Source organism: Chaetodon auriga, chromosome 2 (genome assembly GCF_051107435.1).
Source record: "Chaetodon auriga isolate fChaAug3 chromosome 2, fChaAug3.hap1, whole genome shotgun sequence".
Classification (NCBI taxonomy): Eukaryota; Metazoa; Chordata; class Actinopteri; order Chaetodontiformes; family Chaetodontidae; genus Chaetodon; species Chaetodon auriga.
The window spans coordinates 15,706,473-15,725,440 of NC_135075.1; the positions used below are offsets into that span (position 1 = coordinate 15,706,473).

The 18,968-nt window shown below is 42.2% G+C and overlaps 2 protein-coding genes across 2 annotated transcripts; one reads left to right on the forward strand and one right to left on the reverse strand.

Moving 5' to 3' along the window:
* Nucleotides 1-311: 311 nt before the first annotated feature.
* On the reverse strand, nucleotides 312-2,285 carry gpx1b (glutathione peroxidase 1b). Its single transcript, XM_076757343.1, has 2 exons — nucleotides 1,964-2,285; nucleotides 312-970 (listed from the first exon to the last, which is right to left on the reverse strand). The coding sequence occupies exons 1-2, from the start codon at nucleotides 2,177-2,179 to the stop codon at nucleotides 620-622; spliced, it is 567 nt and encodes a 188-aa protein (XP_076613458.1). The 5' UTR covers nucleotides 2,180-2,285; the 3' UTR covers nucleotides 312-619.
* A 792-nt stretch (nucleotides 2,286-3,077) lies between these two features.
* Nucleotides 3,078-17,134, forward strand: fancd2 (FA complementation group D2). The gene is made up of 44 exons (XM_076747466.1): nucleotides 3,078-3,221; nucleotides 3,468-3,528; nucleotides 3,862-3,996; nucleotides 4,096-4,163; nucleotides 4,245-4,351; nucleotides 4,478-4,538; nucleotides 4,698-4,750; nucleotides 4,850-4,928; nucleotides 5,287-5,411; nucleotides 5,517-5,604; nucleotides 5,685-5,789; nucleotides 5,899-5,990; nucleotides 6,130-6,241; nucleotides 6,388-6,423; nucleotides 6,654-6,800; nucleotides 6,888-7,022; nucleotides 7,110-7,241; nucleotides 7,355-7,462; nucleotides 7,567-7,676; nucleotides 7,777-7,828; nucleotides 8,123-8,242; nucleotides 8,362-8,435; nucleotides 8,541-8,684; nucleotides 8,815-8,915; nucleotides 9,021-9,136; nucleotides 9,246-9,354; nucleotides 9,463-9,558; nucleotides 9,649-9,743; nucleotides 9,824-9,979; nucleotides 10,095-10,211; nucleotides 10,422-10,550; nucleotides 10,821-10,939; nucleotides 11,089-11,199; nucleotides 11,484-11,614; nucleotides 11,701-11,800; nucleotides 12,562-12,684; nucleotides 12,792-12,885; nucleotides 13,191-13,262; nucleotides 14,468-14,506; nucleotides 14,596-14,670; nucleotides 15,336-15,410; nucleotides 15,617-15,763; nucleotides 15,841-15,945; nucleotides 16,684-17,134. The coding sequence occupies exons 2-44, from the start codon at nucleotides 3,468-3,470 to the stop codon at nucleotides 16,774-16,776; spliced, it is 4,347 nt and encodes a 1,448-aa protein (XP_076603581.1). The 5' UTR covers nucleotides 3,078-3,221; the 3' UTR covers nucleotides 16,777-17,134.
* The last annotated feature ends 1,834 nt before the right edge of the window (nucleotides 17,135-18,968 follow it).

Consider the following 18,968-nt stretch of genomic DNA (forward strand, 5'->3'; position numbering starts at 1 on the left):
TGATCTGTAATCAGTTCTAGTCTGTCGAACAGCCCACGGTAGTAATCACAAGGTTGCTGCAAATCCAGGATTCGCCACGTCAGTTCTGGATGGTTAGTTTTACCCACCAGACATTTTTCATTTGAAGGTCACATGTAAGAAATGAAAGTTTTCCACTGGGACCTTTGTGCAAGATCAAGTGTTAGAAAATACTTTAAATTTGTCATTTGAATCAAACATTAAGCTCAAAACTGTCAGTGTGACTGACTTCATGTTAAAGAAAATCAATCTAAAATCTTATAATTTAACTGAGAGGCAGTCGGGAAATGTTTGACAAAAATACATTTATTGGTCCTCGTAACAATCACACCACACTGTGCCTTACATGCACCCAATGCAGCTGACACCGTTCAGCCTTTTACATTCCATCAGATAACCCCCTCACAACTAGACTGGTTTCAGAGGATGTCTTCATATAGTAAAAGAGCAGAACACAGCCAATCGTGTACAGGTGAGCACAGGTGGTCTGGAAATCTACGATGAGGGGAAAACAGGTGAGCACAAAGGTGTTTCCCCTCATGAACTAAAGGTCACACATAATGCTGAGAAGCTGTTGGACGGGACTTTCTGGAAGACTTCATTAGTTTGCCTGGTTGAGGAGCTTCTTGATGTCTCCCTCGATGTCGCTGGTGAGGAACCTCCTGCTGTAACGCTTGAAGGGCTCTCCATCTGGCCCGATGAGGAACTTCTCGAAGTTCCAGGCCACGTCGTTCCTGCAGACCGGGCTCCAGATGATCAGCTTGGGATCATTGATGAGGGCGGCTGGCTCGTCGCTCGGAAATGGGAGCTTTTCCCTCAGGAACGCAAACAGAGGATGGGCATCCTTCCCATTCACATCCACCTTCTCCAGGAGCTGGAACTTTGGCTCAAAGCCATTTCCAGGACGGACATACTTCAGAGACATCAGGATTTCCTCATTCTTGCAGTTCTCCTGCATGGGGTTGATCAAAAGATTATGTAAAGGCCTGCGGCACCCAGACGCTTAAGAGGAAGACTATACATTTGCTATACTATACATTTGCATGTTCCTGCAAAATAAAGTCACTTATGGAATATTTTTGTGACATTTAGGAGGCAGACAGGAGGTCTACTGTGGAATTATGTCCCTCTCCATCCTCACAAAAGGCTTTTAATTGTTGAGAGCAATTTAATTAATGGCTAATAAATCATTTGATGCTTTGCAGATCCCTCATCTGATTGGATCGGTGAATAGCATAGATCACATTCATTGTATAAATGATCTAAACAGCTTGTGCTTTATGTTTTTACTTTGCTTTTCTTAAACTTAAAGTCCCATAAATGTTAACTTCCTGCTTCCAATGAAAATCCTGCAAATGATCTGACCCATCGTTTCAGGGACCGTCTATTAATTAATTAATAGTGTTGATTATTGATACTGTCTGTGCCTTTTGTGAGGCGTTTGGAGGCTGACTGACACAGCCACTACTTCCTCTTCTCTGAAAATCTCTCGTTGGTGAAGCTGCTTACAGCAACAGACACTCATGCAAATCTAATGCAAATTTGGGGGGATTTTAGATTTACTTTTTCAAAATATTTAACCAGTGATCTACATAAGAATAATATATATTTCAACTTGATGTGGCACGGTTACAAGTTGACTAAATAAGACTAACATGGCAGTGAACAAGTGTTAAATGTATTAAACAAGTCTAGAATAGGAACAAAACTGCTTCCCTTAGAGTAAATGTGAATTAATTAGACGAGTTAAATCTCAATTTACAAAAGTTTGAAAAGTAACTGTTCAAGTCTTAAAGCAATTGGGCTATTTCCGGGAAACTAAAAACTAATATTAGTAGCAAAGTAAAAGAAATACAAAGCATAAAAATACAAACTATTACAGCCCCAGTCTTCCTGAAGGTCAGAGAGAGACCACACTTGGTGGATATCGTGTCCTTGTCCTCACCTGATGTCCGAACTGGTTGCAGGGCACTCCCAGGATAACGAGCCCCTTGCTGCTGTAGCGCTCGTGGAGCTCGTTCATCTGGGTGTAATCCCTGGTGGTCGTACCTCAGAGAGACGCGACATTCTCAATGAGGACAACTTTGCCCTGAAGGGAGGAGAAATTAAACGTTTCTCCGGTCAAGAGTTTGGCTGTGAGGCTGTGGAATTTCGTAGCCATTCTTGTACTATCTGTTCCCCTTTTTCAGTGTCACGTTCCTCTCTCTATCTTCCACTGGCACTGCCTTCTCTGTCACTTTCTTCAGCTAACCTTTGAATTACAGTCCAAGAGTTTGTATTTAGCTGTCAAGATAGTTCCCACCCTGCAGCCTGCGGATTGGCCGATTTGAACGCTCCAATTTACCGCTAAATTCATATGAAAAGCCAGGATTTATAGAAATAGGCTAAATCAACTGATAGTGGGCCAAACTGATTAAATAGTAAAAATAGATTTACTTCATGAAATGGAGGACATAATGAGTCAAATTATGAGAGAGTAACAACATCTATAATTCTGGCCCGGTCAAGCAAATTTTCGCCTTAGCATCTCATAATTTTAACCTATTATGAGAATTTTTATTTTGTCATTTCTGCTGTTCAATCAATTTTCTTTGTAAGCATCCTGTTATCTTTTGAAAACAAAACAGCTTGTGATGTTCGTAACTCAAGACGTTACTGGAATAATACTGTTAGTAAACCAAGCGAGCCGAAGGAGGAGGCAGGTAGCAGTAAATTCTCTCGATCAACTGCACACTCTTTGATGCAATTGCGCAGGTACAGCGCTCCGGGGTACTGCTTGTTTCCGTACACGGCGTATCCCGGCAATACTGTTCGTAACTGAACTGGATTGGACTGAATTCTAACCCCGCCCAACAACGGCCAAATTGGTTATAACAGCACGCGGCCCGGTGCAGGGAAAACTAGAGACCGTCTACAATATGTTGTAATCGTTGAAGTGTGTAACACCTTCAATAACACACCAGGGATTTCAGTCAAGAGACTAACTTATAAGGAAGCTATACATGAAATATGTGCTCGCTTTGTTTGATTATTCTCAGACGTATTGGGCGTATTTATTTCTAGCTGTCACCCCCTGTCACCTCAACTCCACGAAGAGGGTCCCTGACCGTGGTTGATGATGCGTGAATCACAGTGGCGCGGAAGTTTGTTTTGTAACTCGGTCTTCACGTATCATCGTTAGTGGGTTCATCTCTATATTAAACGTATGTCTCACTTTTATCATCCGGAATGATTGTGACAGCCAACAATATAATGTCGTGTTATGTCATATACTTAAAGTGTGGCATGTTTGTGTTGTAGTTGTTGTATGACTGAACTAGCTTCCCGAGCTACTGTAGAGTTTGTTACGTAGGTCCCAAGTGAAGCTAGCATATAAACATGTTAGCTTATTTGCTACTGCGGATGCTAGCCTTGTGTTTAAAAAACTTCTTACCTTTATATTTCATTAGATGTTGCGCAAAAAGCGACGCGGCTCTGAGGATAAAGGCGCGGGAGCTTCTGCAACCACCAGTAAGTTTTACTTAAGGTAACATGAGAGCACTTCATAGCTGTGTGCCAGTACAGTCTCCCAGTGAAGTTCTCCATCTTACCAACCAACACACCCAGAAGATTCACATCACACTGTAACTACGTTATTCACTTCACTTCACTGAGAGCACATTCAAATCAGGTGTATGACAGGATCACTGCATGTGTCATATCTCACTGATATGAGGGCACCAAAATACTTTGCAAATGTCTGAATTTTACTTCAACTGATGGCGCCTTGTCTGTTTGTGGAGCCCAGTTTTCTTCTTCTTCTCGTTTCTGTTTCATTAAAAGCTTATTCTCTTCTCGCTATAGAGGCAAAGAAGAGTCGCAGTGCTGGCCGCCAGTCAAAGGAACCAGCTCCAGAAGAGACCAATCAAAGTGTATTCGCTGTCTTTCTCCGAGAGGCAGGTGTCACCTTAAAACAAGATGGCACGTCCAATGAGATCGGTAAACACAGTCACTCCAAGTTTCAGAACACAGCAGGCTGCTAGGTGACATCCTTATCTCCACTCCTGATTTTCCTCATCTTTATCTTTTCCCTTCCAGCTGTTGATCAAGTAGTTTTTCAAAAAAGGATCCAGCAGCAGCTACAGAAGAGCTCCAGGTTCCCCGTGGTGAGTATACACACCATCTTTGTGCAAAATTAAGGCATTTGGTGTGAGACAATTATGTTTGATTGACACTTAATTTCTCAGATTGTGCAGGAATTCACCACTGGATTGGAGTCTCATATTGAGGAGCCCGAGCGGTTTAGGAACTGCCTCCTTCCATGTGTCCCACGACTGTCTGATGGAGACTCCAGGTAACTTATAACAACCCTCAACGCTAATAGAGGCAAAACTTAGATTTATGGAGGGCACAGCTCTGAGCTGGACTAAAGCTTATGTCAGGGGTGTGACACGCAAACGAGTTTTCCTCTGTGTTGCAGTTGTGTCAGCTCATTCCAGGAAAGCCTGCTACGTATGCTGCTGGGGATTGAGATGCTGCAGGTAAGATTTTCTGCACAGACTCAGCCGAAGACAACTGCACCACCCTTTCTGTAAGGATGACACACAGAGAAGCGAATGCAGAATGTTGGTTTCTGCAATGAGGCGCTCAGATGTGTATTATGTAGTGTGTTTTATTAAACAAGTTTTTCTCTCACGCAGACTTTCATTATTAACGTTGTGCTGGAGAAAGTCCCTGAATTTATGCTTGATGGGTCAGTATTTCACATGAGTTCACTTTTACGGCATTTTAACCAGTTTTCACAGGTGTTTGTCTTCTTTTCCTAAATGCTGTCTTGCTCTTTCCTTCACAGCACTGGAGATGGAGGGCTCAGTATTCCTCGCATAATTATTAACCAGCTTAAATGGCTGGACAGAATTGTGGACAGCAAGGTAGTAATTTCTGTGATGACTGGATTTAGATATGTACTGAAGCCAGAGCTCTTCTTCTTCTTCTTCTTTGTTGGTGGTGGTGGTGGTAGTCGTGGTATTATGTGTAAGGTTACATGAGGCTGTCTGCATAAGGTTTTTAAAGGGAACATTTGAGATACAAATGCAAGAACTGTGTAGAGAAATAAATATCTACACAATCAAAAAACCCCATCAAATCCATCTAAAACTATAAATAAACTGCATCAGTACGTGGATCAGTGACTTACTGGTACCTGATACTGATGTTATTCTAATTAATATAATTTCTACGTGGCGATGTGCTCTTTTCTCTCTGCCATCTTTGTGCTGTTATGTGCAGGAGCTGGCAACGAAGCTCATGGAGCTGGTGTCAGTAGCACCGCTGGAGGTTCAGCGTGACATCATCACCAGTCTCCCAGAGATCCTGGAGGACTCCCAGCACCATGATATAGCCAGAGAGCTCAAGTGTGTGCAGAAAATCTCCACTACAGATCTTTTCTCTTTACATGTCATGTGTGCTTTCAGAGTTGCTGATTCTACACTCTGCTGTTTCATCACTGGTCTCTGTAGCACTTTACTCCAGGAGAACACTCAGTTGACCGTCCCCATCCTGGACGCCCTCTCCAGTCTGAACCTCACTTCCTCATTACTGACAGAGGTAGCACACACACACACACACAGATGCTATTACACTTATTTCTGGGGATTTATTCAAGGCCTGCCTGTCTGCTATCTCAGGTTCGTGAAGCGGTTATGTCCACTTTGGCTGCTGTTAAACTGGAAGACCTACCCATGGTGGTCAAGTTCATCCTGCACTGTGTCTCAGCCTCTGATGCCTATGAGGTGGGAGCTCGGATGTCCACAGTGCTGTGCTTTTAAAAAACACGATTATTGTATCCTGTTTGTTGTAGTACTTATATTTTTTTTAAATCCAAATCATCGCTGCGTGTAGGTGGTGTGTAATCTTCGTAAAAAGCTGGACTTGGAGCAGTGTATTCTCCCCCCGGTGCTGCAGACTTCCCAGAGCCACGTGACGAGCAAAGGGTCGGTAGCATAAGACAACACACATTCACTCACAACTATACGTCAGCACATTAAGTATGAACCTGTTTTGAAGTAGGTCAGTTAGTTCTTCAGATCACATTCCTGAAGATTTAATCTAGTAAATCTGGTTTTGGAGCAGGTCTGCTTCCACACCAGCAGCAGGCAGCAGCCAGGACAGCATTACGTTGATACTGGATGGCATCAAGTCAGCAGTGCGATTCCAGAAAACGATATCTGAGGCTTGGCTCAAGGTGGGAAATTAATGAGTACTTAATCCCTCTCGCTTTAGTTGTTTACTAATGCAAAAGCTTTGGATTTATTTATTTTTTCATCATTTCAAATGAAGTTGTCTCAACTTCAGTGTCGCAGACTGAATTTTTACTGTGTTTTTCATTAGGCAATTGAGTCTGTGGATGAAGCGCAGGACCATAAGGTGAGGGTCATTGTTTCATCATCATGATGTAGTTTATGATGTAAAGAATCAGCATTATGCACAGATACACCAGACTTTTTATACGGAGCCCTTATTAGCACATATCATACTGTACACTGTCACAAAGTATGAATGTACACAAAATCTGACACTTCGAACTCAAGGACGTTGCATTATGTATGTACATGGTTTATGTATGTCTCACTCTAAAATGTGCTGTGCCACGTCAGATGATAGACCTGTTGGTGCTGTTCATCCTCCACTCCACCAATGCCAACCAGAGCCGGCGGGGGGCGGAGAGGGTGCTGAAGGTGAAAGTGAGGACTGGACTGATCCAGGAGGCTCTGCTCCAGAAGACCTTCAGGGACTGCGGTCAGGTGGGTCAGACTGCAGACATACGAGCGTAAGTATAAAGTACCGATGTAGTGATTGATTATTATTTGAATAAAATGCTGATTGTCTAGGTCATGCGAGGGTATTTCCCCTCCATCCTGGCTGTGGCTCAGAGTCTGCTGCGCTCCCCTGACCCCTGCGTGGTGCCTTTCGGTGGACACATGTACAGACACTCGTTCACTGCCTTTGACTCTTACTGCCAACAGGTGGGTTTGGAATTCATTTTTAAGATGAGTTGTTGAATATAAATTCGTCTGAGTCATTTAAATTCTGTCCTGTATTATGTTTTATAGGAGGTGGTGGGCTCCTTAGTGACCCATGTGTGCAGTGGTGTGGGTGGCGAGGTGGACATGGCTCTAGAGCTGCTCTGTGGCCTGGTTACAGAAAATCCCTCAGAAATGGCTCTGTATGCTGTTTTTGTGAAGGTAAGGAAGCCAACAGCTTGTCGCTTGCAGTCCCTGATGGTGTACGTGCAAAGGTTTAGAATCTTACCATTGTGATTGGATGAGTTTTGAACTGAGCAGGACATTTGATACAGGGAGTCTTGGACTACATGGACAACCTCACGCCGCAGCAGATCCGCAGACTCTTCCACCTTCTGAGTAAACTGGCCTTTGGGCACCAGCAGCAGGCCTCTCACATCCAGGTGCACATTCACAAGATGGTCTTTTTCGTTCAGCACTTTTTCCATCTCTTCTTGCCATCCTCTCTCCCGCTGACCTACCTCTCTCGTTCCGTCTATCCCCTCAGGATGACATGCACATAGTGATCCGCAAACAGCTCTCCAGCACCGTTCCCAAGTACAAGCGCATCGGCATCATTGGTGCGGTCATGATTGTAGGCAGCATGGGGGCCTTCAGGTAAGAGCTGTAACTCACCGGCAAAAGCAGTATTTTTCTTGTTCATTCTGTCAGTTTATCTCTGTGTTGATCGTGCTCTCTGCCCTCCCACCACCTCCAGGCCGAAGGAGATGAAGCAGAATGGATCGTTACCCCCAGAGATGTTCAGACAGGTACATATAAGCCATTAAAACAGAATGAACAGTGTGTTTGTTGCAAGGATGTATTGCAGTTTGTGGCCTCTTACTCATTGACATAGATGCTGCACACCAGCTACGCATTTACTCTTTAGTAACTTAACCTGTGCTGTGGCCTCCCTGTGGAATAGGTCAGACAAATAGGTCATTATTATTGGCTGAGAGCTGAGGTTTGGGGAGTCTTTTCTCCAATATTGTTCCACCTGCCAGCAGAGCAGAAAGTCACTGCTCTCTGGATATGTTCGTGTATGTGTGTACTGCTTGTTGCAGGTGACAGCCCTGTTGGAGCTGGTGAAGTCGAGCAGTGAAAGCTCACCTGAGGCTGCAGCTCTGTACTATGATGAACTGGCCAACCTGATCCTGAACTCCAGCCTGGACCCACAGGTGCAGGTGTGTCTCAAACATTCACCATTCTTCTTACATCCTCATTTCTAACAATTTTAATTTAATATAGACATCAGTCCTGCAAGTAAGCATTGTGGTCCTGTTATCTCTCCTTCTACCAACAGGAAGCAATCGCTAAGAGCGTTCTTGATGACTTCCAGGATGACTTTGTGGTGGATCTAGGCCCAGAAATATTGGGGTTAGTGACCGACAGCTGGTAGCATAAGAAATTACTCACTTTAATGCACTTGAGCATTATTTCCTTTAACTAGTGTCGTTGATCCCTCCTGTCTGTGTGCCTCAGTTCCTTTCCCTTTCCAGCCCGTGTGATGTACAACCTGGATGAGGAGGAGAGTCAAGGAGGCATTGCCATCGACCTGCTGCCTCTACTGTCCAAAGACATTCAGAACAAAGGAGAGCAGCAGCATCAAACCGAGAAGGCACACAAGTCAGTCGCCCCACAGCCAAATATTTAGTCAGTGATGATTTACAGTCCAGTTTATGCTGTAATATCTTACAAACATGCATGTAAGCAATGAGATGTTGGATTTGTTTCTCCATGTATTTCCCGGGTGCAGGCGAGTGTCTCCTCTCTGTCTGTCTCCATTCTTTCGCCTCCTGAGGCTCTGTGAGGAGAAACAGCATCAGGGAGACCTGGAAGAGATCGACGCCCTGCTGGGTGAGGAAATGGAAGTCACACATTTCCCTTGGAGAGCAGCTTCCTCTCATTTCTCTTGCTGTTAAAATAATTTGTCTCTGTGTGTTTACATTTGCTGGAGCGCAGGCTGCCCTCTGATCCTCACTGACATGGACATCGTGGAGAAAACCGAGAGCCTGTCGAAAGCAGAGAGGGAGTTCCTCTGCACTTTGCTGTTTCACACCATCAACTGGTTCAGAGAGGTAGCTGCGTGTTCGTGTCAAATGGATTTGATTGATTTGCACACATTTTTTTTTCTCAAATTTAAAAGACATGTGACTAAAGCCATCTCTTACCTCTGTGTTGCGTTAGGTCATAAATGCATTCTGTAAACAGAAAGAGATTGAGATGAAGATGAAAGTGATGAGTCGCCTGCAGAACATCACCTACCTCCAGACACTGTTGGAGAGGGCTTTGGCAGGTGATCCATCAGTACTGGGGATCTAAAAATCTCACCATTATCCCACGTAAATCTTAAGTCAGCTTAAGATTTTAAAATTGTGTACTTTTTGTTGACCGTGTGTTTCAGGAACACCCGGCTATGTTCCACCTGTTGCCAACTTTGATGGAGAAAGCACTGATGGGATTCTTGGCTCCACTGCTCCTGTGAACAAGACAAAGAAAGGTAAGCATGTCCAACAGAGGATTTTATACCAAATACTTTGAATAAGGAAAAAAGTATTTACTTACTTGTATACCTCATATTGGTATCTAGATGGCACGGGGAAGAAGAGGAAGGCCCCTGGTAAGAATTCCTCAGAGAACAACTCTCAGCTTGAGGAGGCCGCTGAAGGAGACAAGACTCAGCAGGTAAACCTCGACCTCTCACTTTAATCTCATTTAATGTAACTGAGCTTTAAAAAAAAATGGTGATTCTGCTTGTGCTGAAGGAGCAGCCAGAGAAGGAGAAAGAAAAGGAGATCCGGCAAGGTGTCAGCCTGGTGGCCTACAGACCGTTTTTTAGAGAGCTGGACATGGAGGTGCTCAGTGTGCTGCAGTGTGGCATGCTGTCCCGCACACTGCTGGACTCTGAGCTCCACACCAAAGTAAGAAGAAGAATAAGAAGAATTTTTGCTTTCTTATGAAAGACAGCAGGCCTTTTAAATGTGTCTGTGTAGGACACTGGAACTTAAACATCTCTAATCTTCTGACATGATTGAGGTGCGAGAGGAGGTCCTGCTGGGTCCTGCCGAGCTGGTTTTCCTGCTGGAGGATATGCTACGAAAACTGGAGTTCAGTCTTACAGCTGCACCCGCCAAGAGAGCCCCTTTCCTTAAGGTACACAAAAAAAGCCAGTGCATGCTGTGATTAACAGATCAGAGAAATCATGGCAAGGTCTGGAGGAAAAAAATGCTCCTCTGTCACAACATACATATTTTAGGTTATGGTACATTCACATATTCTTTATTCTCCTTGAGTGTATAAAACTGGAATATGCAGCCCTATATGAGAAAAACCTTGATGAAATATTTTCTTTTTTTTCTGCAGGCAAGGACTGATAAGAGCGTGGGCTTCTCCCATCTACAGCAGAGGAGCTCCAAGGATATTGCTTCCTGCTGTGTCCAGCTGCTGCCTGCCCTCTGTTCACACCTGGAGAACTGCCACAACCATTTTCAGGTACAAATCCAAACAATAAGGTGGTGCATTATGCACATTTTCAATTTGTGCATGAAAAGTCCTGATGGGAAATGCTGAAAATTCAAAATATGCATTCATTTGTATTTTCTTGGTCCGCTTTTGTCTATATTTGGTTAAGATTTGCACTACATTTGGATGGAAACCTCGTTAATCTGTAGCTATGAGTGACCTTGTCTCTTTCTTCCAATTATCAATAAAAATTTGCTTTGTCTTTTTGTGTGTGTGTGTGTTTTTTTTTTTTTTGGCCAGGCATTGCTTTCTGAGAACAATGGTGTTGTGGACGGACCTGCCACAGATGTTCAGGAGCACCAGGTGATGTCCTCAGGCTACCAGCTGCTCCTGCAGGTCCTGAACTCCACCTTCAGCTGGTGAGGAGGGGCAGCACCACTGACTTTCACATCTGACATTAAATCTTTTATCTCTATAGACAGTCGGAGTATTATGATCTGTGGAAGCGTCAGTGTGTCCTGTTCACTTTTGTTCCTGATATGTGTGCATGTATGTGTGTATTTGCCAGGTCTGGATTCAGCCAGCCAGGACAGCGGAGCTTACTGAAGAAGGCTCTGGGAGTTACGGCTGGACGACTAAAGGAGGGGGGTGCTGAGTTGACTCTGGATCAGCTTGTAAAGTGAGTGATAAAGTTTAAGAGCCAGAGAGGAGTGACCACTACATATTTGTATTATTTATCTATTGATCTATTTGTTTAGCACATTCAATCAATTTGTTGCAATTTCGCTGCTTAAAGCCAGAAAATAAGAATTCCACGTCTAAAGTCTACAGTCTTACAGTCTTTACAATACAGTAGGCCTAGTCATAAAAATAAATGTATTATTTAATTTCCGAGTGTCCAGCAAAGAACAAGGCACATTGGTGCAATTGCAAATGCGTCTTTGCCCCTTTTCGTTTGTTTAGACACAGCTTTGAGTACCTGGTGAACTTCCGCAGCACCGTGCCGAGTCTCAGCACAGCCCTGTGTCTCTCCCAGCTCCTGTCCACCGTGTCAGAGAAAGGAGGGAACCCTGCTGCCTACAGAGAGCAGACTGGTCGGTCTGATATGTTCCCTCATTTAAACTGACTTACCTACCATCCAGTGTGTGACTGATGATGATTGGCTGATTTTTCTTCCCAGCTTCCCTGGCGAAACGTTTCCTGAGCCAAGAGTGGGTGACAGCCAGCGGAGAGAGGGAGCGAGGGAACAAATTCAATGAAGCACTTCACACTCTGCTGAGGTGTGTCTGCATGCAAAATCAACGGAAAGCGACTTAGATTCTTGTATCAAAGCCTGACTGATACACTGGAAATGGGTTGTAGCTTATCACACATGTGTTGTAATCAGCATATATGATTTCATCATTAAGTTTGTGGTAATTTGACGACGACAGAGCAATGACAAGTGCGTTTTCCACCTGTAAAATGTTTAGAAAGAACTACAACAGGGAAGGTCTCAAATATCTTTGTTGGTATCAGCCTTAAAATTCCAGTATTGGTCGGCAGTTCATCAGATTAAAGAATTTGAGTTGACTTGTAGAAAAAGGACCTCAGGAACCTTTAAAAAACATTCATGTGTCTTTTCTATGTTTGTGTGTGTGTTATTTGCAATACAAACCACTTAGGTAAATTACCTCTGGCTCTTTAATACATGTTCATGTACACCGTGCTCAGTATCAACTCCAGGAAGTTGTGTTGTCCATGCACATACCACAGTTGTTCAGTGTGTTTGTCGTCACTCAGTAAATGATTGACGTCGCTGTTTTGTTGAATCTTTCTCAAAGTAACTTTGAGAAAACTGTGATGCATTAATGATAAACTTTGAAGAAATTCTTTGCCACTTGCTCCCCCCAAACCCATCCCGAGCACCTGCAAGTTTTAGCACATTTGTAAAGCACACAGTTGCTAGTTAACACTATTTATTATCATATATGTTGTTATAATTGACACATGTCTGAAATGTTTGATTATGGTGTCTCTGTCCTTTCTCCTCTCTCTGCAGCATCTACCTGGAGCATGTCGATGATGTTCTGAAGGCAGTGGAGGAAATAGCTGGACAAGGAATCCCTGAGCTCCTCAATGCATCAAAGGATGAGAGCTCTGCATCGTGGCCCACTCTCAACAGGTAGCTCCTCATCACCGTCAGTCCTTTGGGTTTAGTTATCTTCGAGCAAAATGTCCATATTATTATTCTTTTGTTCATTCTTCCTTTATCTCATTTTTTTACTTCAGGCAGACATTCCTGGTGTTCTACAAAGTGTTGATGGCAGAGCTGGAAAAGGCTGCCAGGAAGATTCCTGCTTTCAAAATCAGTGACGACGCTGAGGTCAGCCACTAGGTGTCGCCCTGTGCAATGTGTTCTCCTGCATGCAGCATACCTGAGAGCTCAGAGGAATCTGAGCTGGAAAACACTGCTACACATCTACTAAAAAGTGGCAAAGCAACAATTATTCTTTTAAACATTTGTGAATTCCAGTGTGTTTAAAGGTGTGAACTGTGAATTAGTCTGTAGTGTGTTTTTCACTGCGCACTATGAGGCATAACGAATGGTTATTTTCTCCTTAACAGTGTTTTTTCAAATACTTTGTGTGTCTGAACTTTTAACACATGTACTACATGTCCTCCTCACAGGCTCAGAGTGAGAAGCTGCTGACATGGAACCTGGCTGTCCGAGATTTTCATATCCTGGTCAACCTAGTTAAGGTCTGTTAGCATGATCTAATGGCTGTGAATGCACTGATTTTGATGTTAGACCTCACCTCTGATTTTCTGTGATATAATATTTCATTCATACTGCAGGTTAAATATGCAATATGTAAGAATGTGAAGCCATTTACATGCATAACTGGCTTATTGCCAGTGTGTGAACTTAAAAAATGAGACCTTCCCCAACTTTCTCAGTTGCCCACTACAGCCTGTGGACTGATTTCCATGTAGAGGACTCGGGACGGTTTTTCCTCTAAAATCCAATGGATGTGACTTTACATGTGCTCCCTAGTGCCTCTCCTCCGCCCCCGTACAGTGCAAACAGTGTGCTGCGCTAGCTAATGTTAGCTTAGAGGTGGAGTCCCCTAACATCAACAAGCAACCGACACCCACCACCACACAGAGTCCAAAGTCAACACTAACATTACTGGAAAGCATGTGATATATTTTGTGATATTTTGATCTTACCTGTCTAATGTTAGCTAACATTAGCTTGTTTGCCAGCGCAGCAAATTTCTTGCTGGCTAATGTAGGAAAATGCCTCCTGGGTGGTAAATTGGCTAGCTTGCTATTTATTAAGCTAATGTCACAAAGTAACCAATGGCACATAGATGAAATGTAGCCAAGTTACAGCTAGCTGGCTAACCTTAGCGTGCTTGCTCGCTAACATTTTCTCCACCAAAATCTGAGTGGATATATTAGCAGGCTAGCTGATACTAACGTGTATTATGACAAATGGTGTTGATTTTAGCAATAATAACAATAAATGATGTAATCATACAAAGCAAAGGTCTATAACCAACATTGTCGGCAACAATTGCTTTCTACAAGCCAAGAGTAATACAAGGCAGGAGCAGCCAACTAGCTAACTGTATCCTAAACTGCAGTAGGATTGGCCGGCTGGCTGTGGCTTGGCTGCGCAGCGTGGGTCTAGCTTTGGCTACAGCATGGTTTTGGCTGATGGAGTGATCCGCAAGTTAGTTAGTATTATTGAGCCAATTGTCCAAATAAAATACACGCACAGTACAGACAGTAAGAATGTTCTAAATATTTTATTTTCTGAAAGTTACACATAGAACCTTTAAATTAGACTTGCCATGTTTTATTTTTTATCATTTAGTCTCATCTTTTTTTTCCTATCTAATCCACATGTTTCAGTTAGATTAATCTGCTCACTAATATGTGCTCTAATCTTATTACAGGTGTTTGATTCTAGGCCGGTGCTCAATGTGTGCCTAAAGGTGAGCTGGCTGTGCATGCTGGGAAAGTTCACATTAAGTTGAAGCTGCTGTCACTTTGCATTGACTAATTTTAATGTTGTTACTGGCAGTATGGCCGCCTGTTCCTGGAGTCTTTCCTGAAGTTGGGAATGCCACTACTGGACAACAGTTTCAAAAGGCACAAGGTACACATGAAGTCCTGTCCCCTAATACTGTTCATAAATGACCTATTGAGCTGAACATATGGCCTTGAACAATTAGACACTGGTGTTAAATAATGAAACCTGATGTTATTACTTATACAAATAAAACACAACTACAGCACACTGTTCTCAAGGGAATTTGCCCTGTTCCTGATTTAATATAAGCAAAAGGCAATTAACAAACCACCCCTGACATTTTAGTGGGTAGGTGTTAGTTGGTTATTTAGAGAAATTAATTTTGATATACAAGCCTGGACTTTCAGAAAATATTGTCGTACAACCTCAATTTAAAACATATACTCAATTGAAACAGTACAAAGACAATATATTTAATGTCTGACCTCATCATCTTCATTGATTTTTGTAAATATCTGCTTATTCTGATATGGATGCAGCAATATGCTTCAAATAAGTTGGGACAGGAGCAACTAAAGACTGGGAATATATCCAATAGATATATGTATAAAACATGTTTTTCTAGTTTATCCCTTGAGCAAATGTATTCAAACCTTGCTTTATATATAGGTCCATGTTTTCTGCTTCTACTGTCTTATATCATTGATACGTGTTGGCACTAGAGCATGAACACAGAGGAACTTTCTGTGTTGTTGTGATGTGACAATCTGTGATGAATTGTCTTTTTTTAGGAGGATGTCCAGAGCCTGCTGAAAACCTTCCAGCTCAGCACCCGGCAGCTCCATCACATGTGTGGACACTCCAAGGTAGCTACAGATCACACAGTTTCTCGCTCATTCACCATAAATTACAGACATCCATCTGCTCGTACTGGTGCCAGATCTACCAATTCAGGAGTACAAAATATTCCTATTAAATTAGAGAAAGGACAGTCAGAGTCTGGACAGTGCATATTGTTAATCTACAGGAGCTCCATAACTAATGAGCCTTTTCCTAATGTGTCGTGGCTCAGATTCATCAGGACACAAGCCTGACCAACCATGTACCAGCCTTAAAGAAGAGCCTGGAGCAGTTTGTTTACAGAGTGAAGGCCATGCTGATGCTCAACAACTGTCAGGAGGCATTTTGGATTGGCAACCTGAAGAATCGCAACCTGAAGGTATAATAACACTGAGCTTATAGTGTGTGTCTAATCATGTTTGAGTCATTCCCTTAAAAGAACAATATATCCTGCAGGGTGAAGAGATTTTGTCTCAGAGGTCTCAAGAAAACGAGGATGATGACGATGATGACAATGAAGAGCAACGTTCACCGCTGCCTCGGGAAGAGTCAGAGGATGAGGTACCTGCCACTTCCAGACCGCATTATGTTCACAGATAACACGGGAATACTGTTATCTCCCTGCAGTTTTGATCTAATTTTATTGTTTGTATTTATCTCTTATCATAAGAGGTTTGATTCTGTAACATTTTGGGACAATCAGCTGTGTCTCAACCAAGATTTAAGTATTTTATACATTATAATATACTTCTTACTATAATCATCTAATCATTGATAACATCACTTAAAATTCTGGCACTGTGATAACTTTAGTACCTTATAAACAAAGAAAAATTACCCTTTTTCATAAAACTAAACCAGGTGCATCAGTAAATAAACCACAGAATCAGAGTACTGTTGAAGTAAATGTAAACTGACTGAAAAGATTAGCAGGAGTGGGGTCAACAACACAGGTTTAATTTGAAGGGATAAGCAGCACACAATAGTAATACAGTCGGTTATGTAAGCCGGCCAAACAACGTGTTCCCACTGCTGCTGAGTGGGTCATTACTTTGTGAAGTTTAAACCGTACAGGTCAGCCAACAGGCAGTTGAAACGGTAGAGGGCAGTGGGCCGATAAGATAACTGGTAGAGCTCAGCAGCAAGCTAATGATTAGTGGATGACACAGTTAACAGGAAAAAACGTTTCATACGGTGTTAGTTCCAAGTCTCTTTTCTTTCTACTGCTGCTTTATGTAAGCAGGTTCAGAGCTTTAATTTTGTACGTTTGCTGATTGTCTGTCTTGTGCTTTCCATCAGGCCCAGGAGACTGACTCCGAGGAAAGCAAGAAGGTCAACAGAGAGGACGACGTGGATCAAAGCGATTTAACAAATGACTCTGACTCCAACTGACAGAGCAATACAGAGATTTCAAACATTTTGTGGATCACATTTTGATTTTTCAAACACCAGAGGAGTTTCAGCGTCTTTTTACATCAGCACTTTCTCAATGTATTGACTCCTGCCACTCAGTGGACAGGATCAACATGCAGTATATAATCACAATACTATTATTCTTATGCAAGTGGTAATAACACTGCAAGCACATAAAAAAATTCGTGTGATGCATTTATGATCTTCTGCAGGTTTTCTGTCCTGTTAAACACAAACATGCCTAATAATGAGGTGTTTTCACATTAGGTAGTGTTCTGAAAGAAAAGTGTGTTGAATTCTATTTGTTTACCAACAAAATAAAATTTAGATTGTGGAGAGATTGTTTTGGTTTTATTTGTCATTCAGTGTTCAATGTGTTTGACACAAGAGTAATTAATTTAAAATAATTGCCACATAAATAGTCCCTGTGAAAGATCATTTTTTTAGGTGTTACATAAGAAGTAAAGCAGCTTTGATACTGAAGCAAAATGAAAAATGAAAGTATTGGTTATTCATAAATCTATAGGCTGTTGTCTTATGTGTAATGAACAGAGGAGGTTTTAGTTTTTAAAAAAAACAGCTTGCCCTTTTTAAAGCAGCACTACAACTGACAAACAGTTGTTTAAATGTTTTACATAAAGTGTAAACTTCGTGGCATATAAGAGCCTTTTTTCAAGTAATTTTCTCTAAACGGGTGAACACTGGCGAAGCTTGGGAAAAGAGCCCGACAGTACACAAACACTGAAGTCTTTGTTCCTGGAAAATCCCATAAAGAGGGACAGCAATGATTAGCATAAGCTTTAAATGAAAGCAGAAAATCTCTGTGAAGTTCTGGAGACTCATTCGTGAACATGTTGAAACAGGATCTGAAAGATGATTTAGACTCTGTACGGTTGGGAGAGGGTGGAGGTCAAGAGTGCATTCTGCCTGTGCTTCCACCTGGCCAACCGAAAAGGAGGAGCTAAACCAGAGACTGAGGCTGCAACAAAGGGGAAAATGACTGAGTGGATGTAATGGACATAAACTCCGTCTGCTTACCTCAGACTGTACGTTGGGTTGAAACCAGTTAAACTTAAAACATCTTTGTGACAAAGAGACTGTTCAGATCAAAACACGTGTTCCAAACGTAGCTTTGCTTATTTAGATCATACATTTGTGCTCTGTATAACCAATGAATACCTTACTTGTTTTTTTCAGTTTTTGTTTCTGCCTTGTTAGGCTGTTTTTAGATTCTGCAGATTTTTAGACTTAGGATTGTGTGTATGGAAGTTAATTATTGCCCAAACTATTTTGGGCACAGAGCAATTTAAAGTGTAACCAGCAGGCGACCAGGTGAGATGTGTTTGCACAGATTTGTGAGTGCAGAATCCAGATTTTAAGTGCACTCAGCTCAAAAGGCGCCCTCACCTTTTTCTCCAGCCTGGTGACTGTCAGAGTCGATACTCGTCACAGTTGAAGTCTTTCAAGAAAATGGGAGGCTCGTGAACTACGCTGGCAGGGCCTGCAGGATGACACTTCACTTTCAGCTCAAATCAATTTTACCAATGACTCTTCCAAGAAAAGTTCATCATATTCTGACACACACCTTAATGTAAAAAAATTCCAAATTTGCAACTCAACCCTGTTCAGGTTTTTGCCTTGAGTCCCAAATGTTGTTGGGTAAGCCTTCAGTATCTCTGATTCTACACGTGCTCTCAGTTACCCCTACATTTATTAATATCTTTATGTTTACATTGAGTCAAATGATTGTGTAATGTGAAATGACTGCAATCAAAGAGGATTCACACACAGCTCTGCAGCTCCACAGAGCTTTTTAGACTCTTTTAGTTTATTGTTTTAGATGTCCATTTCATGTTTGGTTAAGTCGGAGCTGTCTGCATCGACCAGTTAGGAGTTGATGGAGGGTAAAAAGGAACATGACTAACTGACATGTAAACAGGTTATGGTTTGCTGAGATGTTAGGCATTAGAACTGCACAATGGGACTCTTCAGGTTTTTACCCCCAAGAGGCCAAAAAGTGACTAATGCAGGTTTAAGTTTTGCAAATCAGGCAAATAAAACCTCCAAAACTGATGACAAAAAGCTGCAAACATCATGTACCAAAGAAAGTTTTAATTTTTGCTTTAAAATATTGATCAAACCACTGATTCTGTTCTACTTTATTCTCTGAA